General features: G+C 33.7%; 1 protein-coding gene across 3 annotated transcripts in view; it reads left to right on the plus strand.

The window, feature by feature from the left end:
• Nucleotides 1-26344, plus strand: part of IQUB (IQ motif and ubiquitin domain containing) — a 100910-nt gene that overhangs the window by 64156 nt on the left and 10410 nt on the right. For 2 of the 3 annotated variants that reach the window (XM_074268111.1, XM_074268113.1), the window contains 3 exons: nucleotides 17431-17601; nucleotides 18314-18490; nucleotides 21588-21836. In XM_074268111.1, the coding sequence (XP_074124212.1) occupies nucleotides 17431-17601; nucleotides 18314-18490; nucleotides 21588-21836 (597 nt within the window). The remainder of the gene's footprint in view (nucleotides 1-17430; nucleotides 17602-18313; nucleotides 18491-21587; nucleotides 21837-26344) is intronic. The other variant, XM_074268112.1, reaches the window with a different exon arrangement.

Below are 26344 nucleotides of genomic sequence, written 5' to 3' on the forward strand. Positions count from 1 at the left end.
AATACATGTTAAATATGTTAAAGTATAATTTAAATACAATATATGTATACCTGTCCAAACAGTTATTTTGCTGTTCAAAAAGAATCAGACAATTAGCTTGTGAAGGAAATCTAAAATGCAGGGGGAAAAAATAGGGGATTGGGAGTTCTGTGTAGTGGTTCATAGTCACCTCCCAGAGTTCTTTCGCTGGGTGTAGCTGGTTCAGTCCATTACTGCTCTATTGGAACTGATTTGGTTCATCTCATTGTTGGAGAGGGCCACGTCCATCAGAATTGATCATCATACAGTATTGTTGTTGAAGGATATAATGATCTCCTGGTCCTGCTCATTTCACTCAGCATCAGTTCACTTTTCATCTTTCTTTAAGTGTTTCGTCATACTTTCTTCCCATTGTCTCTCAACCGAGGACTTAATTCATGAATTATTTCATTGGAAAAAATTTGGCCATTCTGAGATCTTCCTCTTTTCTGCATTCTGCTTTTCACATTAGTCAGAAGGTTTCCCATATTTTCTTTTCCTTCATCCCTGTCTCACATGAAGAAATGACCTTTCTCCTTGAAAAAAGGAAACTCCTCAATGTGCTTTCTGGTACCCACTTCATTATGTCTTCTCCAGCATATTCAGATTCTCTTTCTCTCTCTCTCTCTCTCTCTCTCTCTCTCTCTCTCTCTCTCTCTCTCTCTCTCTCTCTCTCTCTCTCTCTCTCTCTCTCTCTCTGTCTCTCTCTGTCTCTCTCCATGTCTCTCTCTCTCTCCCCCCTCCCTTTTCCTTCTCCTCCCCTCCTCCCTCCCTCCCTCTGTTATTAATTTTTTACTTATCTAGAGTTAATTCTTCCAAGTCAGGACTTTCCTCGTTGTGGTTTTGATATATCAGTTTAAGAAATTAAAGGGGAATTTTTTGAGAGTTTTGTGGAAGCCAGTATATGACACAGAAAAAGCTTAGAAACTCAGAAATGCATAAAATATATCTCTAGGGTTGTATGATATCAAGAAAAAGAAAGGGAAATTGCTCAAGACAGAAGACTTCTTTAGTACAAACAGAGGGCCAAAATATTTTATGTGGATTTTCCAGATGGAAAGAAAAGAAGGAAGTGACATGCAATGTGCATTGTGCATTTTCATTGCAAGGAGGAAGGGATAACTGTGCAGGCTTCTTTTCTGCTACCTACAAATATGCCTGACATTTCTCCCATCATTAATAACAATTAAAAAAAGGCTCTCACTTAATCAAAATGTACCTACTAGCTTTTATCCTATACTCCCTTAATTCCTATGTTTTCTAGTGTTTTTTAGTAGTAATGAGTGTTTTATTTTGTTGACAGTTTTGTACTATATCTATTGAGATAATGATGTGGGATTTTTGTTGTTTTTGCTATTGACATGTCAGAATATTCCTGGTATAAATTCCACTTGGTCAAAATGAATGTTATGTTGCTATAATCTTGTTAGTATTTTATTTAGTGTTTAGTTATTCTTTAGAGAAAACTGGTCTATAATTTTATTTTTCCATCTTCCTGATTTAGACATCAAAACCATATTTGTGTGATAGAAACAATTAAGTTAAGTTAATTCTTATACTATAGGAATAAGTTGTTCTCTAAAAGTTTGATAGAATTCACTTCTAAATCTGTTTTTCTGGGGATTTTTTCTTAGGAAGTTCATTGATGCTCATTAATTTTTTTTTTTTCTAAGACAGGTTTATTTAGGTGTTCTATTTCATTTTCTTTAGTTTGGGCAATTTAAATTTTTATCAAGTACATCTGTTTTAGATGTCAAATTTATTGGTACATAAATGGGGAAAATAGCTCTTAATTGCTTTAATTTTCTCTTTGTTGGTGTTATAGTTACCCTTTCCATTTTTGATACTAGTAATTTAGTTTTCTTCTTTTTAAAAAAAATAGCTTTTTATTTTTAAAATATATGCAAAGATAGTTTTCAACATTCACTCTTGCAAAACCTTTTGTTCCAAATTTTTCACCCTCCCTTCTACTCTCTCCTGCAGGCAGCAAGTAGTCTAATACATGCTAAACATGTACAATTCTTCTAAACATATTTCCACAATTATCATGATGCCAAGAAAAATGAGATCAAAAGGGGGGGAAATAAGAAAACAAAAAGCAAGCAAACAACAAAAAAAGAGTCAAAAAATTATGTTGTGATCCACACTCAGTTCCCACAGTCCTCTCTCTGGGTGCAGATGGCTCTCTCAATCACAATACCATTGGAACTGGCCTGAATCACCTCATTGTTGGAGAGAGCCACATCCATCAGAATTGATCTTCATATAGTATTGTTGTTATGTATAATGATCTCCTGGTTCTTCTCATTTCACTTAACATCAGTTCATGTAAGTCTCTCCAGACCTTTCTGAAATCATCCTTCTGATCATTTCTTATAGAAAATAATATTCCATAACATTCATATACCATAACTTATTCAGCCATTCCCCAACTAATGGGCATATGCTCAGTTTCCTGTTTCTAGCCACCACGAAAAGAGCTGCCATAAACATTTTTGCACATGTGGATTCTCTTTTCTCCTTTATAATTTCCTTGGGATACAGACCCAGTAGTGTCACTTTTGGATCAAAGGGTATGCATAGTTTGACAGCCCTTTGGCCTTAGTGCCATATTGTTCTCCAGAATGGTTGGATCCGTTCACAGTTCCACCACCAATGTATCAGTATCCCAGTTTTCCCACATCCTTTCCAATATTCATCATTATCTTTTCCTGTCATTTTAGTGAATCTGAGCAGTGTGTAGTGATACTTCATAGTTATCTTATTTTGCATTTCTCTGATCAATTGTGATTTAGAGCATTTTTTCATATGATTAGAAATGGCTTTAATTTCTTCATCTGAAAATTGGCTGTTCATATCCTTTGACCATTTATTAGTTGGAGGATGGCTTGTATTCTTATAAATTTGAGTCAATTCTCTATATATTTTAAAATGAGGCCTTTATCAGAACCTTTGGATGTAAATTTTCCCCCTACTTTACTGCTTCCCTTTTAATCTTGTCTGCATTAATTTTGTTTGTACAAAAACTTTTTAACTTAATATAATTAAAATTATCTATTTTGCTTTCCATAATGTATTTCAGTTCTTCTTTGACTACAAATATTTTCTTTCTCCCTAGATCTGAGAAGTAGACTATCTTTTGTTGTTCTAATTTGATAATAATATCACTCAATATCTAATTTGTTTATAATTACTACTAAATCATAAACTTATTTCAACCTTATCTTGGTATATGGTGTTAGGTATGGATCAAAGCCTGGTTTTTGCCACATTAATTTCAAATTTTCCCAGCAATTTTTGTCATATAAGTGAGTTCTTATCCCAGAACCTGGGGTGTTTGGGTTTATCAAATACTAGATTACTGTAATCATTGACTATTGTGTCTTGTGAACCTAAAGTATTCTACTGAGCAACTACTCTATTTCTTAGCCAGTATCAAATAGTTTTGATGATTACTACTTTGTAATATAGTTTTAAATCTGGCATAGCTAGGACACCTTCATTTGCATTTTTTTCATTAATTCCCTAGAAATTCTTGACCTTTTGTTCTTCCAGATGAACTTTGTTTTTATTTTTTTTCTAGCTCTGTAAAGTAGTTTCTTGGCAGTTTGATTGATATGACACTGAACAAGTAGATTAATTTAGGTAGAACTGTCATTTTAATTCTTTTAGCTTGGCCTATCCATGAGCATTTAATATTCTTCCAGTTTTTTAGATCTGATTTTATTTGTGTACAAAGTGTTTTGTAATTGTGTTCATATAGTTCCTGATTTTGTCTTGGCAAGTAGACTCCCAAATATTTTATATTATCAACAGTTTTTTAAATGAAATTTCTCTCTGTATCTCTTGCTAATGGTCTTTGTTGGTAACTATAGAGATGCTGATCATTTATAAGACTTTATTTTGTGTTTTACAACTTTGTTAAAGTTGTTAATTGTTTCTACAATTTTTTAGTTGATTCTCTAGGATTCTCTAAGTATACCATCATATCATCTGCAAAGAGTGATAATTTGGTTTCCTCATCACCTACTCTACTTCCTCCAATTTCTTTTTTCTTCTCTTATTGCTAAAGCTAACATTTCTAATACAGTATTGAATAGTAATGGTGATAGTGGGAAATCTTTTTCACTCCTGATCTTATTGGGAAGGGTTCTAGTTTATCCCTTTTACATATGATGCTTGCTGATGGTTTTAAATAGATGCTACTGATCATTTTAAGGAAAACTTCATTTATTCCAATGCTCTCTAGTGTTTTTAATAGGAATGGGTGTTGGATTTTGTCATAGGCTTTTTTTTTTTTTAACCTCTATTGAGATAATGGTGATTTATGTTAATTTGATTATTGGATAGTGAAATTTATTAATCATTTTCCTAATATTGAACCAGCCCTGCATTACTGGTATAAATCCTATTTGGTCATGATATATCATTCTAGTGGTAACTAGCTGTAAATTCTTTGCTAATATTTTATTTAAAGTTTTAACATCAATATCATTAGGGAAATTAGTTTATCATTTTCTTTCTCTGCTTTGATCCTACCTGATTTAGGTATCAACACCATATCTGTGTCATAAAAGGAATTTGGTAGGATTCTTTCTTTCCCTCTTTTTCCAAATAGTTTACATAGTATTGGAATTAATTGTTTTTTAAATGTTTAAATGTTGTAATTGTATTCATATAGTTCCTGACTTTGTCTTGGCAGGTAGACTCCTAAATATTTTATATTATCGACAGTTTTTTAAATGAAATTTCTCTTATTTTTTATTGTTATTATCTTTAATAAAAACATTGATTTTTTAATATAATTTGTTCTTTGACTCATTAGATTACTTTGTGTCCATTTAATTTTTAATTTCTGCTTTCAGAGTCCTTTATTATATTGTGAATTGTATTGCATTATGGTCTGAAAAGGGTGTACTTAATATTTTCTCCTTTTTTGTTTTTGTTTAAGAGACTATTATACCTTAATATGCTATCAGTTTCTACGAAAGTGCCATGTACAGCTCAGAAAAGGTATACTTCTTTCTATTTTCATTGAATTTTTTTCTAGAACTGTCATATCTAAGTTTTCTAAAATGCTGTTGATCTTCTTATGATTAGATTTCTCAAGTTCTTAGATGAGAAAGTTGAGATCTTTCACTCCTGTAGTTTTACTGTATATTACCTCATACGACACATTTGTTTTTCCTATAAGAATTTTGATGTTTTGCCATTTAGTGCCCATATGTTTAGTATTTATGTTACTTCATTGCCTGTTACTGTTTAACAAAATTTATTTTCCCTGATTATCTCTTTTAATTAGCTCTGTTTTCATTTTTGCCTTGTCTGAGATCATGATTGGTACTCTTGCCTTTTTTTTTTTTTAACTTCAGCTGCACCGTAATTAATTTTGTCCCAGCCCCTTATTTTAACTCTATGTGTGTTCTTCTGTTTTCAAGTTTTCTGTTTCTAGTAAATAGTGTATTACTGGATTCTGCTTTCAAATTCATTCTACTATCCATTTCTGCATATGGGTGAATTCATCCCATTCACATTGTAGTTATAGTTACTAACTATATATTTCCCTCCATTTTATTTTTTTCTATTTATCCTTCTCTTTTTCTTTTTTACTCTGTTATTGTTATTAATTGTATCTGACTTTTCATGACTCCACTTGGGATTTTCTTGGCAAATCTATTGGAGTTCTTTATTTCCTTTTCCAACTCATTTCATAGATGAAGAAATTGAGGAAAACAGAGTTAAGTGACTTGCCCAGTGTCACACAGCTGGTAATTGTTTTGAGGCCAGATTTATGATGAAGAGTTTTTCAGACTCACCAACATTGCACTCATGGTGCTGCCTGTCCTTCTATCAAGGTTTATATTACATCTGACTCTGCTATCTCCTTTATTTTGCCTTCCCTTTTATTGATTCCACTTCTTTTATTCTCTTTCCTCTCATACTTCCCTCTTGGGTAAGATAGGTTTCTACAACTGAGTATGTGTACATATTCTTCCTTCTTTGAATCAATTAAAATACAAATTAAGTTCAAGTATTGCCTGCCATACCCCCTCTTTCTCTCTTCTGTAAAAGTCCTTCCTTGTATACTTCTTTATGTAAAATTATTTCCCACATTTTTTATCTTTTTTTTCTCCCTTCACTTGGTGCAACTTACTTAATCAACCCTTCTTTTTTTTTTTTTTTTTTTGAGATCATCCCAACATATTCAACTCATACCCCTGCCTTATGTTTGTTTCCTTTAGAGATTAGAGTTAGAGTTATCTCTAACTGCCCTAATAATGACCAAGTTCTTAGGGGTTACATATAGCATCTTTCCATGTGGGAATACAAATATTTTAACCTTATTAAATCCTTTGTTTTCTCTTTCATATTTACCTTTTCATGCTTTTCTTGAGTTTTATGTTTGAATATCACAGTTTTTTATTTTGCTTTTTAAAAAATTATGTTATAGACATTCCTGTATTTCATTTAATGTCCCTTATTCTCCCTGAACGATTACATTCAGTTTTTCTGGGTATGTTACTTTTGGTTGTAATTCTAGCTCCTATGCCTTCCAGAATATCATATTCCAAGTCTTCTGCTTTTTAAAATTTGGATCTAAATATTGTGTGATCCAGATTGTGTTTCCATGAAATCATTTCACCAATTTCCTCTGCTTTTCTTTTGCCAGGAATTCTTGTTGGATTTATGTTCGATCTACATATTCTTTCTCTAAGACTTTGCTTGCATTCATGTTATTGTTTTTGTCCAACTTTCTGTCTTGATCTTCCTTGACCATAGTACCTTTTTATAATCAAATTCTTTTGTTGTTGTTGTTTGCTCATTTTTCCAGCCTAAATCTTGACTTTTAACTTTATGTTAAAGTTGGGTTCTGTTTCCATGGTGGGAGTTTTAGAATTTTTCATGCTGCTGTTCACAAATCTAGTTTGAGGATTCTTTTAAGTTTTTAGTATTTCCAAAGTGATGTGATCTAGGGAGAGTTGTGGATGCTGCTCCTCTACTCTGTGTTTTACATAGGAAAGATCCTTGCTCCTCTGAATCCTCCTGTTATGGGGGTATTTTTAGCCCCAGAATTGTGACCAGGGCCTCAGCTCCCTTGTGCCTGCAGGCACTAATGCTTCCCTGCATTCTGGAACTGTCCCCCATAGCTCTATATGGGTACTCAGGGTCCCCTATAATCTCCTCCTGATGAGTTATCTGACCCCCTTCCTTTCTGTGGGCTAAGAGCTCCTGAAGCCCCTGCTTCTGCTCCTGCCACAGCTGCCTCCAAGGCCATTGGCTGTACCATCACATATGTTCTAGAGCAGCCACTGCATCAGTGTCATGGACCCCAGTGTCACTGGATCTCCTCAGTTCCTAACGTAGAACCCTGATCCAAGTAGGTCCTTAAAAATATTTGTAGACTAAATCTGCATAGAGGTAACAGTTGAAACATGGGTTTAGATGACCTGTGAGAGAAAATGTAGAGAAAGAATATTAGAAAGATAGAAATGTATGTGGAAAAGAACCAGTCACAGCAGTGAAAGGAAGACTAAGTTGTGTTATGTCACAAGCATTGACTAAGGTCCTCCTACTGGCAGACATTGAATGCTGGGGTTTTCAGTGGTGTTGTATGGGTGCCTTCAGTGAGGATGAAATTAGCATCAAGGTCAGCTACGGATGGTAATTATTTAACTTGAAAAGGCTCTAAACCTGACTAAAGTAGAGGGAGAGTGAGTGTGTGATTCTTTAATCACAGATGATTCAATGCAGCCTCTGAGGCTGAGATCCAATAGAATATGATTTGATTCTATGCTGCTTGTGCTAGTTTTGACTTAACAATACCAAAAAACAGAGTTTCTCTATTAGCCAGCATCCTACCATCCATATATGGAACCTTTAGTTATAGCAAATGGAGAAATTTTGAATGCTGTAATAAGTATAAAAGTTCATATATCTTGGCAGCATAATTTCCAGGGAAATACACATAGATGATGAGGTTGCTATAATTATTTCCAGAGTAGACCAGTATTTGGGAGACTCTGAAGGAAAGTGTGGGAGAGAAAAGGTATTAGGCTGCTTTCAATGCTGAAGGTCTGCAGAGCCATTATGCTGACTTCATTGTTGTATGCCTGTGAAACTGGACAGTCTATCACATCATGCCAGGAAACTGAATCATTTCCATTTGAATTGTCTTAGGAAGATTCTGGAGATCATTTGGTGAGATAAGATACTGGAGACTGAGGTCTTTTCTCCAGCTGAACTGCCAAGCATTCAAAATCTATTGCAGAGAGTGTTTTTCTGATGGCCATATTGTTTAGATGCAAAATATACATTTGCCTAAAAGACTATTTTATGTCAAACTCATGCAAGACGAGAGCTCACATGGAGATCAGAAGAAGCCATACAAAGATAACCTCAAGTTCTCTCTAAAGAGCTTTGGAATCGATTGTGAGACATGAAAGACACTGGCACAGGACTACCCAGCATGGCTGCATGCATCAAAGAAAGGCTTTGTTTGAACAAAACAATTGCAGTAGCTCAAAAGAAAGGGGAGCTACACACCTTTAGAGACATATCCACTACAGATGTTCACATGGACTACTTGTGACTGACCTGTGGTAGAGCTTTCCCAGTTTGTATTGCTTGTATTGTCTGACTAGGTGCTTTGTACTTTGACCCCAATGCACATTGTACCTTGACCCTCTCAAGGAACTCATGGTTTAATGAAGAAGACAACATGTTAGCAACTGCGTACAAACCAAGCTCTACATATTAATAAATGCACCCATTGTAGATAATATCAGTTGTAAGGCACTAAGATTGAGGAAGCCTGGGAAAGGCTTTTTATAGGAAGTGAGACTTTAAGCTAAGAGACTTGAAGGAAAGCCAGGGGAGGCGGGAGGAAGAGAGTTCTAGGCATGAGAAATAGACACTGAAAATTTCCATGGTTGAGAAAGCAAAGGAAGTGTCTTGCATGGGAAACAGCAAGAGGGCCTAGTGTCTTGAAACAGAGTACATGGAAAGGAGTATAACAAGACTGGGAAGGGGTTTTGACAAGAAAAGCTGTAAAAGCCAAGCAAGAAATTTTATATTTGCTCCTGGAACAATAGGGAGCATTGCAATTTACTGAATGCTTTCTTTGATAGCTGAATGGAGAATGGACTAGAATGACAAGAGACTTGAGGCAAGGGGCCCAAGTAGCAGGATGTTGCAGTAGTCCCTCTGTGAATGGTGGCAAGTGTCAGAGAAGAGAAGACAATGCATATGAAAAATGTTGTGAAGGTAGAATCCATAGACTTTGAGATTGGGTAAGGTTAGGTGAGGGAGAGTGAGGCGATGAGAATAACCCCTAAGTTGTGAATCTGGGTGACTGAGAATATGGTGGTACCTTTCACAGTAATAGGAAGGTTAGGAAAGGGGACAGTTGTTAGCAGGGTAAATAATGTAGTTTTTGACATATTACGTTTTCTTTTTCTTTTTCTTTTACCTTAGATGTAAATAGAAAATAGGAAAAGAGAAATAAAATTGCCATATGCATAGCCAAGCATCTTTCTTTGGATCTTCTCCAATTGTCCCATGAGGAGCATTGTTCTGTCCCAACTCTTTTTTTTTTATTTTTACTATTTTATGCTCACCTTTGTCTTTTTTTTTTTTTTTTTTTTTTTGAGGCTCGGGTTAAGTGACTTGCCCAGGGCTACACAGCTAGGAAGTGTTAGGTGTCTGAGATTGGATTTGAACTCAGATCCTCCTGACTTCAAGGTTGGCACTCTATCCCTCTATTTTGTCTTTTAAGGGAAATTTGAAGAGTTTGGAATTTTCTGACCAACCCTGCCATCTTCCCAAAATCTTCTCTGAACTTTTAATTTTAAAATGCGTCAGGACACCCAGTTCAAAATATCTAATAGACAATTAAAGATTTGAGAATGTAGAATAGAAGAAGGATTAGGCCTGGATAATAGATCTGAGAATCATCTACATAAAGATAATATTTGAATCCACAGGACCTGATGAAATCACCAATAGAAGTAATATAGAGGGAGAAGATAAAAGGGCCTAGGACAGAGTATTGGGAACACTCTTTATTACTGGGCATGACCTGGATGAAGATATAACAAAGGAGACTGATTAAGAAGTCAGGTGGGTAGAAAGATAATTAGGAGAAAACAAGATCTAGGAATCTAAAGCAAAGTAAGTATCAAGGAGAAAAGGATGATCAACAGCGTTGTCAAAAGCTTTAGAGGTGAGAACTGAGAAAATCCTATTTAATTTGGTGATTAAAGAGTGGCTTTGGAGGGAACAGTTTCTGTTAAATGATGCAGTCAGAAGTCAGACGCAGAGATAAGAGTTGAAAGGAAAGTAATGCACCAGTCAGTTGTAGATGGCCTTTTCAAGGAATTTAGCACCAAAAGAGAAGAGCAATATAGATGATAGCTAGTGAGAATAGATGGATCAGAGTAATGGTTTTTAAAGATAGAGAAGATTTTGGTGTATTTTGTTCAGTAAAGAAGCAGCCATTAGACAGGAAGAAATTGAAGATAAATAAGAGTGAGTGTGACACAAGGGAAATCTCCTAGGGGAGATGGGTTAGAGTAGCATCACTTGTGAAAGAAGAAGGATCAGACTTAGAAAGGGGAAAAGCACTTTATTTATATGAGATATGATTGAAGAAGGTAGTAGTAGAATTCATCGAAATGATTTGATAGGAGAGGGAATAAGAGGTAGCTCTTGGCAGATGGCCTCAATTTTTTGGTGCTATATGAAGCAAGGTTCTCAGGTGAAAGAGAGAAGGAGTGGTATATGGGAGAGCTGAAGGAGAGCTGGAAAAGTCTTTGTGGGGAAGATAGTGTCACTGAAGCAAAGGAAAAATAAAATGATAAAAAAGAATATATTGTCAACTGTCATATTATGCTAAGAGTTTAAGGGGAATAACTTAGAAGTAGCTTAGAATTTGGCATTAAAGAGTTGAGTTAGGACGGGATATCAGTTACAATAGTGCTAGGGATGGAAGCCAGATAGAAAGAGTTTGAGATGTAACTATATGTGGTAAGGAGGAAGAGTCACTAGGAATAAAGTAAAACATTGTATAACTAATTATAGAATACTTTTTGTCATCATATGAAGTACCTTATTTTTGAGAGCCATACTAGGCAAAATAATAATTTATTTACATAGTCAAATATTTATTAAGTACCTATTTTGTGCTTAATACCATGTGCTTAGTGTGGACTGTGCTAAATTCTGGGCATAGGAGAGTCTAAAGACAGTCCCCATGCTTTAGCAGCTCACAATCACAATCTAAATATCTGTATTTACAATATATTGTAAAAATTTCTGTGTCCATCCTATGGCCCTGATCATAGACTCTCATGTACAATAGGCAGTCAATAAATATTTGTAGATTTGATTTTGCTTACATGTCTTATCTTGATTGCAAAATTATATAATTTAAAATAATTCCACAGGTCTAGACCAAATCTGATGATAATAATTAGAACCATTTTTAAAGATTGCAATACAGTGTTGATCTTGTTTAGATATCTAGATAAGAGGAAAACATATTTCTATAATAGCAAAATAACTTTGGAGTTATGAAATTTTGTTTAGTCTTTAACATTTGTCATAGACTATAAACTGTGATATAATTCATTGAGCCAGTATTGTATTCCTAAACTTCTTGGTCAGAATAGAGAATTTCAAGGAGTGATGAAATAAACTATTTCAGTTTACTAAAGCAAGGCAATGAATTAATCAGTATTGATTTCTATACTGTTTTTCTTACCTCTTAATGAAAGGTTCAATCTAAATACTGGTTGAAACATTAGAAATAGACTTTTTAATTTTAACATATCCAGTGCTGCCAACTTTTATAATTTTATGACTTCAAAGAATTCACAATTAAGAAATGAAATTCATATCAATAAATTTGGAATCAAAATTGCCAGCTTGATCTTCATTTATCATAACTCCTTATTAAATAAAAGCTGTTTAAAGAGACTATTCTGACTGACACATGTGGTTTTGCCTGTAATATTATAAAGCTATTTCTTTCTTTCATTTCACTTCCTAAAAGTCTCAACCTTTAAGAGAAAAAAAAGAAAGAAAAGAGTTAAAGAAATTGAAAATTACAATATGTTAATTTTTATAATTTCATTTTTATTTTTTCATATTGCCTAATAGGATAAAGCAACACACTTTCCTATTGTCTTTTTCCAAGCTCCTTATACTTTGCTTTAAATGGATTTGTACCCGGTAGATGAATAAACTTCCTTTTATTTTCTAAAAGGAAAGGAACTTACCACGCAATAGCTTTTTAAAAATTAATTTTATTTTTAATTTGTTCATTCTGAGAACTAAGTATTAACTGAGGAAGAAAAGATCTACTCTAACAGCTCAACCATCTCCCTCTCCCCATCTTATTTGAGAGGCCTGTTTCTCATAAGGTTTGTGTGTGCTCTCTCTCTGCCTCTCTCTCTGTCTCTCTCTTCTAGCCCCCCAACCCTCGTCCTTTTTCATCTCTTCCTGCTATTCTTATGTTTTGCACCTCTGATGTTCTGCTCTGTCTCATTTGTTGGCAGCTAACTGATATTTACAAAGGGCCCACTTTCTGAAGCAATTCAAAGAATGAGATTATTGTGCATTTCTTATTGCTGCCAGGACACTCTAGGGAAGAAGTAAGCTAGGAAAGAAAATTAACCCATTTGAAATGTTCATGTCTGCAATTGCAAATTCTCGAAAGCCTGAAATCAGAGAATTCTGAAAGTAAAGACCACATTATTAGTGTTGCAAGTTTAGTTGTTAATGAAGCTGGTTTTTTTTTTTTAAATTTATGAGTGTTTTGTCTCCTTTTGCCTTTAAATAAAAAACCAACCTATTTGTAGGCAAATTTCAATAAATTGTACTCTTTGAGAGAGAAATTTTAAAAAATATCCAAAAATGCAGTGAATCTAATTTTCTGTTTTTTAGGTAGGTCAGTCTTGACTTTCATTAGTCTCTCTTGTCTGAAATTTGACACAAAGGAGAGGATAATTCCCTGGATATACAAATATTAATAACAATATGCTCTACTTCTATGACTTGGGGACTGTACGAGGAGGATGTGTAATTGCAAATCTCTTCCATATGTAGATACATTGAAGTTTTCAGATTATTTTTTTTTTTTACTTAAACAAAGCTTATTGTTGAAAGGGTAAAATCTATTTGTATTTTCAAATCTTGTTACAAATCTAGTTAATTTATGATTTAAAGGTATCATTTTGCAAAGAGACAACCAAATATATAATACAATTTCACTGAAATAACTAAGTAGTATAGTAGAACATGGGCTTAGGGTTAGGAAGATTTGGATTCAAGGCCTGATTTAGATAATTGGGTATGGGTTTATGGGATAGTCATTTACACTCTCTTACTTTCAGTTTCTTTATTTCTAAAATAGTGATAATCAGAGCTGTAGCATTTACCTCCCTGGATGTTGTGAGGATCAAATAAGATAATGTAGGAGTAAAACATTTTGCAAATCTTAAAGTCATTTTTTAATTATCTTTTCCATTGCCCCAAATTGTCAATATGGTGAATTGTCAATTCTCAGGTTCTTTGATAGCAACTTTCAAAGATGTACTGAAGAAAGGTGGAGTTATAGAAATAGGTATTACTTTTAATTGATTTAAGAAAGTATCAGAAGAGAATATGATATTACATACATTTTTGTACTGCAAAAAGTTAAAGAGCAACGCAATGAAAGAAGCATGGGACAAGGAGCTAAGAGACTCAGGCTCTCTGAGGATGGACAAGCCAATAACAAGCCTTGTTGACTAAGTTTGTTGTTTGACTTTGAACAGGATATTTTTCCTCAGACTATCTTGGCTTTCATATCTCTTATATGGAAATAATAGCACTTCCTTACCTCTTTCTTCAGACTGATTCTAGGTATTACATCTACCATTCACCTATTTATTGAGCTCCCAATATGGATCTAGGACAAGAGATTATATCCAAATCATGAGAGCAGACAATACAATTGCAATGGCAGGATAAAATGGAAAACAATTAAATGCTAAACTTTTTGGTATTGACTATAAAAGCATGAGATCAAATTAGTGAGAAATTGTGGTGGGATAGAATAGTCAGAGAAATCTTAATGGAAGAAGCAGATATGAAGACTAAGTAGGATTTGGATAGGTAGGAGATACTCTATGTGAAAATGCTTCAAAGTACATGGAGCCATAGCTCAATGGCAGAATATCATTATATTTATTCAACAGGAAGGGCAGGGAAAGAATGACATTTTGTAATACTTTTAATGTTTGATTATCTGAGATTGGAATCTCTGAAACAAAGATATTCATAACTGGATTATTACAAATGAAATGATTCGCTGACTAGCAGAGTAAAATTATGCAGAAGAAAAGCACATACAGCAATTGAGACAACATGAAACATTGAATTAAAAACTTGGCTTAAAATTATATAACTATTATAATGCCTTAAAAATCCTTTCAAACAAAAATTGAATTTTGCTCTGAATGGAACCAAAAATAAGAAGGCTGTATTCATTTAGAACAGGACTTTTTGATTTCTAATTCATCAGTCTGAAATGTTATGCTATTTTATAATTAGGTTATTTCCATTCCACTTCAAAATGCTTAATAGGTTTCAAATTAGTTCTGTCAGTTTTAAAATAAATTACTTAATTTTAGATTTTTATTTTAATAATCCACATCACTTATGGTTTCTGAGGTTTGAGGTTATTCTTGAGACCAGTCCTGAAAATGGATTTTAAAACTTCCTTTCTAGCTATGAACTTATTTGAACCTACTTTTAATTTGCCTTTAGCTGACCAATTAACATTGTTAATTACCTGTATGAAAAGAATGAAAGAAATGTCATAATTGCTGAAAAAATGTAAAATATTATTTAAAAAAACCACTTCATTTTTTCTCATTGTAAAATTACTTTGACCTGATACTTGTCAATGTAAAATTACCCAACCTTATGCTTCTAAAAAAAATTTGAATGAAAAATTGCAAAAAATAACTTGAAACTTTTTTTTTAGTAATATAACTTTACATCAGTCTCTATTTAGCTATTTCAAACACCCATCCGAGACAGATAAGTGCCACAGGGGATAGAGTGCTAGGCAGCATGCTGTAACTAGGGCCAAAGCTATCAAAAATAGTCTCCATTCAGCCATCAGATATACCCAACTTCAAAACAATTATCTAGTAATTTCATGAATCAATCTCTTGAACTGTCATACCATAGTTTCAGATAAATTATATATAAGGAAGAAAATTAACCTGCCAGCACTTTGGGTAGATCCTTTATGAAAGATCTATGGGAAGAACATAGGCATGAATCACACTGGATGAGAAGCCATGTGTAATTTGTTATAGTCAAGAGGAGGAAATACCCATATCAATGAGAATGTGTACATGTGTATGTATATATATTATACATAAAGTTCCATGTTGCAGTATCCAAGTATCAAATTAATATAAAACACATCATATCCTGTATTTTATCCATAAAGAAGTAATTTTAGGTTATTTTGCACTGATATATTTTTAATCCTTAATCTATTCAGTTCATCTGTTTATCTCTTCCCTCTCCGTCTCCCAATCGCAAACACATATATGAATGCACACACAAAAGTCAGTGGAAGGTACAAGAGTCTGGATAGGAATCACTTTCCCCCATCTCTCATAGTTCCTAGTGTGAAAAGCTAAATATTTCCAGATCAGGTCAGTGGCTATTGACCAGGCTATTGACTAGGGTTGTAGGTGCGGCAAGGTTAAGGGAATCAGACTAGAGACTAAATGTTAATTTGGGATTTCTCAGTTTAGTATTTTGAATTCAGAGCTACAGAGCCCAAAATTGGAGTAATGATAGATAAATGAAACTAAGACTTATAGAGATCTCTAGACCCAGAGAATATACATTTACAAAAATTACTAAGGAAACAGTGACTCTTGAAATAATATTTTGTAATTTTGGAGCAATTTAAAAGTATTTCTCTTACTAATAAATTGTTGATCTACTATATTAGTGTGGATTTGATAAATCCTGTCCCCTAGAGGCAGTCTTTTAAACATTTTAGTCTTGATGGTAAAGCCAATGTTATTATTATTATTATTATTTATTGCTTCACACTGGTTCCTTAGAAGAAGTTTCCACATCATTTCAATCACATTTTCCAAAAATTTTAGTCCATAATATTTCATATTCTTATTTATGAAAATTTCAAAATTGTATCAGCTCTTATCTATGCATTAGGATGTTCCTTTAAGTGTATCAAGATTTTTCTGAGCAGTTCTCTGCTGGGCTTCTTTTCTATGGTACAAGCAGTTCACTACGTATTTAAAAGGTCCATATTCTATTTTGCACAGAAATCCAGTAACTGATGAGTTGAATGGCAATGTTTAGGACAGTGTCTGACAACATAGGGTATATCTAGGAACTGAAGGATTCATACTAATCATACATCATAATGGTATTCAATAGTTTTAAGTATATGAAACACAGTTTCCTCATTTTGGTAGATGGATTACTCTACATAATCCCTTTTTAGTTTACTGTACTATGCACTATAACTATTCATGAAAACAAAATATTTTTTAAAATTTTATTTTGAATTTAAGAAATGAAACAAACATTTCCATAACACAGTAGAATAAAAAAAGGATGATTGTATGTGAAACTGCAAATCTATTATGTACAACTTGCTATTCCTTTAAAATATATAATAAAATTATATGATTTCTTTTTTCTTTTTTTTTCCTTCTCTCTTCCCTAGAGATGGCTACCAGTAGGCACATATATATATGTGTGTGTATGTGTATATTAAATTCTTAGATAAAGGTCTCATATATATAAAGAATTTTGTCAAATCTGCAAAAAATACAGGTAGTTCCCAGTTGATAATGGTAAAAAGATATGATGAGGTATTTTTTTGATGAAGAAAATAAAACTTATAGTCATATGAAAAAGATGCTCTAAATCATTATTAAGAGAAATGCAAATTAAAATATCCTTGAGATAACATTTTATACTTAATAGGTTGCCTAAAATGATTGAAGAGGAAAAACAAATATTGGAGGGAATGTGGAAGAATTGGGACATTGATTCACTAATGGTGGAACTGTGAACTGATCCAGGCATTTTGGAGAACAATCTGGAATTATGCCCAAAGAATTATTAAACTGTCAAATAAAAGATTAAAAATAGTCTTTATCTTCTGACTAATTATTGTACTTACATTGTTTCTGATATTCAACATTTCCATGTTCTTACAAATCTTTAATTCTCTTAATTATATGTTATCAATGATTGTGTTCATATTAACATCATATTTAGGTAATCTTTTTGTTGGTAGAAACAGAATAGATATCTTCAGACTTTAATGAATTAGTATTAATTCAAATGTATTTTTTGAAGTGTTCAGCTCCAAAGAAGTGGATATCACAAAATAACAAAGAAACAGTAATGGATACACAATATACCATCAGAGCCAGAGAGCTGCAAGATATCTATAACTGCATTATAATTAAAAACATCTGTGATGATGAGAGGCTAGATGTGCTGTTAACATTGAAGCACACTGTAAAGGTACTTTTCTCTTTGATTTTGTATTAGAAGGAATGTTTTGACTGAATCCTAATGTAAAATAAAAATGTCTCAAAGCAAATAATTATAAAAACAATAAATAGATTCATTATGTGAATGAAATTTATTTATTCTCAAGGAACCTGATTTTTCTTATTTAAATTTGACAGATTATGGTTTTGTAGTTTTATAATTAAATATCCGTTGAGACTTAATTGTACTTTCATCTTTTTCTTCTATGAGATATGGCAGATAATGGCATGATACAAAATATTTCAGAAATTGGAAGAGAAACAATATAAGCAAGAGACACAGAGCTAATTCTTACAGAGTCAGACATCTGCAGACTATTTGGGGACCAGCCTAATTATAGTATTGGGTATATGAGATTCTCCCATTAGTTGATAGTCATATATCCCTAATTTTCTTTCTTGTTCTTTTGTTCAATTACCTTTTCTTTTTTTTTTTTCCTGATCTATTCATCTGAGTTGCTATTGTTTTTTGCATTACATGTCTATTCTGATTACTAACTCTTTTTTTAAATGATTTTCTATTCTTTACTGGTATTTTCTTATTGAAAGAATCTCTTTCATATTAAAATACAAGTGTTGGTTTCTTTTTAAAAAAAAAATACTCTGTATGGTAGATCAGCAAACTGATCAATAATGAAATGGTCTTAATAAACTCTTATCAAAAATCTTTTTGTCTTCTGTAGGAACATGAATGTAAACTGACCCAAGATATCTTAGAATTGATTGACCGAGAGGTTGATCTTATGATGAGGGGAGTTAAAAGCGCTAATCTTGAAGGACTGAGAAAAAGAATAGCTACACTATTTCTTCAGTACATTAAAACACCATTGTTTAACCCTGAAGTCGCCAGACACCTTAAGGTAATTTTTAAAAACTTTTTCTATATTATCTTTTCTATACTTTAAGGTGTAATCAATATGGAAAAATGTAAAAATACTATAAGCTTGTTTTTGAACACCATGAATACTTAGCAGTGAAACCTACTTAAATATTTGAATTTTTACTATATCAATAGTTAAACATTTTGCCCAGGGTGCAGGGAAGGTTACAGTTAGATTAAAGTTCTCTGTTTTATCAAATTCAACCAGAAACACTATTCACTTCTCTCAAATATGACTGTAGTATTGTGAAAATGGTCTCAGTGAGTCAGAAGTAGCTAAGGCAACCTCGTCTCTACAGAACAGAGGCATCAAATTTGTGGTCTGCCTGCAAAACTCCCAAGTGCAGCCTGAACTGGATTAAAATGTAATTGGAAATGGTTAACAAAATAAGTAAAAATACAGTACAACATAGATAATGTTAGTTTGTGGTTCTTTTGAGTCAGTATGCTATAAAAAGTATTTGATTTTATTTGTTTGATACCACTGCCTAGGGGATCCCAGGAAGTATATTAAAAAGGCCCCTGAACATCCGAACTAATTATCATAAAGCTATAAAGCTTATGAGCTGTATTCTGTAGGTTAAATTCAGAGGTTTTAATTCAGACTCAATAAAAACAACACATTAGAAACAGTATAGTTACAATTAAAATAGGCAAAAACAACAATGAGAAATAATGTCACTGAAGAAGACTTAAACTCAATAAAGCCATCCCCAAACTGTGCCCCATATTATTGGATAAATTCACAATCATGATTCTATGCCATTAAAAAAGTGAAATTTTATTGAGTAGTCTATTTCATAAGGCAGAGATGAAGATAATAGATTGCATGGTGTAGTGGAAAAGGGAAATATATCAATAACCAGGAGATGTATGCCTAATCACAGCCCTGTCATGAATCATCTTAGGCTTGGGCAAAACTTTGGATTTCTCTGGTCCTTAGTTGCTCCCTATGTAAAATGTGAGAACTGGGCCTGAAACAGGATGAAGATTGCTTACAGCTCTGAAAATTCTATAATTCAATGTGATTTCCATTAAAAATGTTACCTTTTTTTTTTTTTTTCAAATTTTAGTATGTAAGAAGGTAAATCTTAAATGCTTCAGATATTATATTTTGTGGAAAGCCTTAATGATGCTAGCATTTGTCACAAAACCCTTTCCTGTGAATCCAGGAAAGGGTTCCCTAGGCCAGATAGTCTAATGGACATGTGACCTCATCACTGTAGTGGTTTTGTCCCAACCCTTCTTCTGTGTCTTCTACTTTGTGTGATTCCTGCCCTCTAAGTCTTTCTTAATGCACTGAAGACCTTTCCCTCATGCTTTTATTATCTCCAGTGAAACACTCTGTGTGGCAGTCCCTGACAGCTCTTTCTTCTCACATGACCAGCCTACTTCTTTTTCTGGTTCTCCCTAAGATAAGAAGCCTTTATGTTTTTTATTGTGTCTTTGCTGCCCCTTCTCATGTTCAGGTCATGGATGGTCCAACCATTTTGCATCTTTCTTTTACCTTTTCAAAAGCATGCAAAAGGGTTGGACTTTCCATGACCTGAATATGAGATGGGGCAGGAAAGACACTGATATTCTTACTCCTGCTTCGTGGCACAAAACAGGAAGATAAAAACCTTTTCCCAAGGTCATTTCACTAACTAATCAACAGAGTTAGAATTGAACTCAGAAATTGTCTCTTTGGTCTTTCTTTGTAGTAACTCCTCCCTCTTTTGAAGGAGCAGTCAGTGTGGATTTAGACCTTTTTTTGGATCATAGATCCTGTTGATACTCAGGTGAAAACTCAGGAGTCCCTTCTCTGAATAATGCTTTTAAATGTGTAAAGTAACATGCATAGGATTATAAAGGAAACCAAAGACTAGTGAAAATAAAGATTTAATGTTTTTTCCATTCGTGTTCATAGACCTCTGAAGTCTATTCATGGATCTCATGGCAGGGAGGACCCCAGGTTAAGAAACCTTTTCAGGGTAGGGAATTCAGAAGGGATAGGATATTCATGACCCTCCTCACTGACATTCTAAACAGTCAACACTGAGACACTGAATAAACTTGTTTGTTATCTGAATCATTTCCTATCCCCTACTCCTCCAAAATCTGAAATAGTGTTATCGTTCTTATAGGCAGTCCAAAGTGGTTGGTAAGGAGACTGAAACAACTAGATCATCTAATTGATAGTCTTGTTATTTATGCTGTCTAGACATAGTCTCACTAGAATAAGTAATGCAATACGCTGTTGAAAATGCAAAATCTAAACTATCTTTTTACATACACACCACAGGGGAAAGGAAAAAAAAAAAAAAAGATTTCCTGGGAGTTAGGAGACAAGAATTCTAGCCCCTTCACTGATTAATTTAAAGACCACAAACTTAATTGCCCTGTTTACTGGAAGGTCTTAGCTTTATAGTTTCCTAAGCAGCAAGGGGGAAGAATTCTTCATCCTTTATTAACCTATATGTGCTTTCTCTCTAGTACTTGGTACATAGTAGGCACTCAGTAAATACTCATTGGAGAAGAGGAACTGCCTATTTTTTTTTTGTTTTGTTTTGTTTTTCATTTCTATGTCTATTGCTTAGATAATGCTAACCTGTAGTAAGAGCTTAATAAATGCTTTGTCACTTATTCATTCTTCACAATCTTTATAATCTAGAACAATTTGCTTAATTTCTGAGTGTTTCCTTATCTGTAAAATGGAAATATTTTTGCCTACTATTCATTAAACAGAAGGTTGTTTTGAATGTCACAAAAAGTATATGCATTTTGAAATTATAAGGTATGTTGTGAATATGTTATTCCTAAAATGGAATTCTCTATTAACTTCACAGAAATTTCTTGTTTTCTAAGTCAGTTGGTGACATTCCATTCTTTAAAATGGACTTTTAAGCACTTATACTCTTGAAAAGTAAATGCTTTAGTATCAAGTTTTTAAAAAAACTCCTAGACTTGCAAATATTGTTAAATACCATTTTAATATGCAATCATACATATATTGATCATTAATGGCTTCATGATTTTTAGATGATCAGATTTCGTGGTTTGACATAAGATTAAAATCTTCCAATTTTTCTATTTAGGTTCCTCAAGATCCGGCAAAGCTTTATAAGAATGTTTACTTTTGTCACAGTTGTGGGATGTATTTGCCATCTACAGAGTTCTCCATTTCATCCACTTCATACCATATTATCAAATGTCGCAAGTGCTGTATGCTTGACAATGAAGCCCGACAACGTGAAGCATTTTTGAAATACAAGATTTTACTCAAACAGCTCTATCAATCAGAAGCTGATTATGAAGATGATTCTCAGATTGCTTACCTGATACAGGTATGATCTATATCATCCATTAGTGATTGATCATAGAAATGATTCTTTCTCTTTGACTCTCTATATAGCATTTTCAAGTGAAGTGATAGTCACTCTGATAAGAACAGTGACATGTGAGAACTATATTGACAAATTATATGTATAGTTATCAAGAAGGGTGCAACATTTTTGAACCACTTTCCTATGATTCTATTCTGAAGGCATAGGTGTACCCATGATGTCTCTACATAATATGGTAGTCTTTTTTCTATACCTTTGCATTATATAGATTTAGATCTTCATTAGCTTCTTTCTATGTTTTGGGAGCTGATTTATCTTTGTCCCAGAAAGCCAAGACTCGAGAAGGAAGGCGGCTTTTGCTTCATAAAATGATGGTAATTCATGAAATAGGCTTCTTTTTCAAATCCTCACTAACAGTAAATAGAGTTTACTTTTTGGAAGTAAACTCTTAATATATTCTTAATGCATTAATTAATTAGTTAATACATGTGAGATGAATTAATATGTTGTAGTAATTAATTGCTCCTGAAAATATATTACATTTTATTTTAAATGTCTTAGATTTATTCATTTCACAAAAATTAGTATTTGATGAAGTCAGGACTATTGGCAAATGATTGATTTATCTAATCATGTAGATTTAGTCATAGTTGCAGCAAAGCACTATTAGAAGAATCACAGAGTTTTATAATTTCAAGGAACTTCATTACTCATATAGTCCAACTGCTTGAAAAGAAAGAAAGGGAAAAAAAAAAAAAAGAAAATAGTTATTTGACTGGAGGTCTTCTAACTTCCAGAGACAGGAAAGCCACTTTTTCCTGAGATGCCCACTCCATTTTTTTTCACAGCTCTTATTATTGAAAATTTTTCCTTAGATCAGATCTAAATTTGCCTCTTTTAAAATTTGCACACATATCTTCTAAGGCTGAACAAAATATGTCTCAAGGCTTCCTGTTTTCTCTAGGTTTAAATACTACTACCAACTGAAAAGTCTAACAAGGAATTAGGCCTCTAGTCTTAGAATTTTACTAGATTATGATCTTCTAAACAGCTGGGGTTTTTTTGTTTTGTTTTTTACCATTATATCACTAAGACCTAACACTATTCCTGGCATGAAATAAATGTCTGGATTGATTTGGTTAGAGAATAAAGATAAACAATGCTGAATCCGATAATTGATCTCATTAGCACTCTACAGTAACAAACAACTGAACATGTTGAAAAGTAAATAAAACACAAGACAAGGTTTCCTCTCCTTTGTTTATATGCCTGAATATTTGTAAATCTCAATTTTAGCACAAAGAACAGATGATCTAGCAGGGGTGTAGTAGTCATCTTCAATTATTTAATAAAGGGTTATTAAACAAAAGGAGAATGAGAATCCATTTATTCATTTGTGGATCATTTATTAAGTGCCTATTGTATACAGAGACACTGTGCTAAGAACAAGGATACAAAGACAAAACAAAAATCAAACTGTGCCCTTAAGTGGCTTCCTCTCCATTGGGAAATACAACATTTAAGATAGGGATATGCAATATTATTTAAGGAAGAAGCACTGATTACTAGACCAATAAAAGTTTTCCAAGGAAACTAATTATCCTAATTTCCAGAGAAAAATAGGAAGTATTTTCCAGATACTGTCTGGATTAAGGGCTAGAGGCAGGGGATGCAATGCTGATTTGGGGGAAAAGCAAATATTTGGTTGGACTGCAGGGTACATCTCTAGGAATTTTGGAAAATAAGGGGGGAAAGACCAAGTCCAGCCACACTGGGGAATTTGCTTTGCAATGCCACAGACATGCAACAGTGCCTGCATGGAGTAGAAACTTAATAAATGGTTTTCAAATGAAAAAAGGGAATGAGTGGATTCTCACTCTCTTTTCATGTGCTAACCTTGCTTTAAATACTTTTCAACATGATCATTTAGTGAGCTCAATTGTTTTTAGTATAGAGTACTAATGAGGTTGATTTTCATATTCAGTACTCACTCATCTTTATTCTGAAAAATCCAAGTCAATCCAACATTTATTTCATGCCAGACATGGTATTAGGTCTTGGTGATATAAAGTTGAAAAATAGCTCTTGAGGAGATCATAATCGAATAAAATTCTAAGTCTAGAGATCTAATTCCTGGTTAGACATTTCAACAACATCTGCTAGTAGTCACAAAGGAGACCTGGTAGAAGTGAGAGTTTTAGTGCAAATCTGCAAACATTATTAAATCTATCTGTCTTTAAAAGTGTGTTCCAAAAATCAAGTTCACAAAGAAAGGGTGAGGAAGGTATTGCTAGCAAGTTAAGTGGAAAAAGGTCTGAGTCACTTAGCTGTGTACAGAGCCAAAGAGTTGATAATTTGCTTTATTTTGTCAAATCTGGGAGTGCTGGGAATGATTATGTGTAGATACCTAATTTTAGAATGATATGAAGAGGATAGAACATCCAGAACAGGATGACCAGTATGGTAAAAGGACGACAAAGTACCCCACATAAAAGTTGGTGAAAGGAACTGAAGGTATTTAGCTTGGGGAAAAAAGAGAAGGAAAGTTTATGACTGCATTTGAAGAGCTGTCATGTGGAATAATGAAGTGTCTGAGAGTATAGTTAGTTTGAAATAATTCAGAGAGATTCTCTTATAGTCTCAAAAGACTTCATTGACACAAAAGCGAGTGGATCAAACTCTGAGAGAGAGAGTCTAGCAATTAAAAAAAAGTTTGGGAGAGCTTTACATATTGAAATTTTAAGTCAGTCAATAGGGTTATATGGAAAAGCAAGGTATAAATAAGGGAGGAGCCAGGATGTCTTTTCATTTCGGTAAGGAAATAGGATGTCTTTTTAACCAAGATATTGTCAATCAGACAGAATGGGTTTTTGGTAGGAAACAAGAAGCAACCAGCAGAGGTTTTATTGTTCCACATTCCTAGATAGCACTTTTGAGTAGACCCTGGGCTCTGACATTAATAGTATACTGCTCTAGACAACAGAAATAGAATTAGATGAGAATTGGTGAGAGGCAAAGGTAGGACTTGATATAAGGAAAAAAAAAAACTTCCCAACAATTAGGAAAAAAAATTTCCAAAGGAATATGGTTTTCTCTGAGAAGTAATGTCTTTCTTCTCAAAGGAGGTCTTCAAATGAATGAATGAAGAATTTATTCAATACTTACTGTGTGTCAAACATTATTCTATGGTGGAAAGACGGATAAGAAAAGCTTAATAATCACTCGTTTCAGGGCTCAAAGAGCTATAGCTGAAAGAAACAACCCAGAAAATAATGTTCAACTACAGAGTTGTCAATGCAAGGCCCAGTGATCCTTAGGTTACACCAGTAGGTCAGATGACATAGCCAGAGGTCTGCAGGGCAGAGGAACATGGCAGAGAGTGAGTCCTAATGGTCCTCCATATTTCCAGGAGGAATAGAATTGGTGACTCGTCTCTAATTTGTGTGAACAGTCAAGCAGCCCAGTGGGTTCTGGTTTTCTGGAATAGATTACAGAAGTGTGTATAAGTGGGAAGGGAACCCTCAGTTGTAGAGGGCCTTGTTGCTGTGGATTATGGGATGAACTCTTTAGAGACCTTGATGTAATAGGAATGGTGTCCCCCTAATCTTTAGGGGGAGTGAACAACCCTCCAGACCTTTGGGAGCAACTCCACCCTCCTATTCCTAGGAGAAATAATCTCTCCTACATAATAATCTCCACCTTGGCCTGGGGTATAATTATCAATCATTATTGATTAGTCCCTCAAATTCATCTGGAGATCACTTCCTAGCTCTGAACCATAGAAACCTAAATATAATCAAAGGCTGTGTACCCAAACCTTTGGTAATTCCTATCAGGAATAGTCTGCAGAGGAAAGATGTTTCTCAATGAAAATAAACCCTTTTTATTTATTTTTATTTATTTATTTTACCAAAATCCTTGCCTGGAGATCAGGACTGCGAATTCTTTTGCAAAAACCTGTGACACCAGCCTGGGAACCCCATCACTGTTAGGGTATCTCTCACCCCTCAACAACATGATGTGGTAGACATTCTTGTCCAAGTATAATTTGTGTGGATGGTCTTTGAGGTCTCTTCCTGCTCTGAGATGATGTCTTTATGTTATTGTCTTTGTATACAAAGAGCACATTTATGTGATCTGCTTTTTTTATTCTTCAAATTGAAATGATAGTTTCCAAAATAGTGAATGCTATAAGCAGGTTTGTAGATTAAAAAGTAGGTAGTCATAACCTCATTATGAAGGTACAGAGATGGGAGGATTTTTTTCCTTTAAAGTAGCAGACAGTGAAAGGCAGATTTTTTCTTCTTCTTCCAGTCCTAACAAGAAAATGTTAGTAATATTAATAAATATTATTCGCTGTGTGTATAACACTGTGCAAAATTAGACAAGAAATGTTCCCTACTTTCAAGGGTCTTGTATTTTTGCCTCCTAAAGAAGAAAGGAGGGCACTGCAATGATTAGCCCTATAAATAGATGACTACAAATGTACATATATTATAAAATATGTA

The sequence above is a fragment of the Sminthopsis crassicaudata genome, chromosome 5 (genome assembly GCF_048593235.1).
Source record: "Sminthopsis crassicaudata isolate SCR6 chromosome 5, ASM4859323v1, whole genome shotgun sequence".
Classification (NCBI taxonomy): domain Eukaryota; kingdom Metazoa; phylum Chordata; class Mammalia; order Dasyuromorphia; family Dasyuridae; genus Sminthopsis; species Sminthopsis crassicaudata.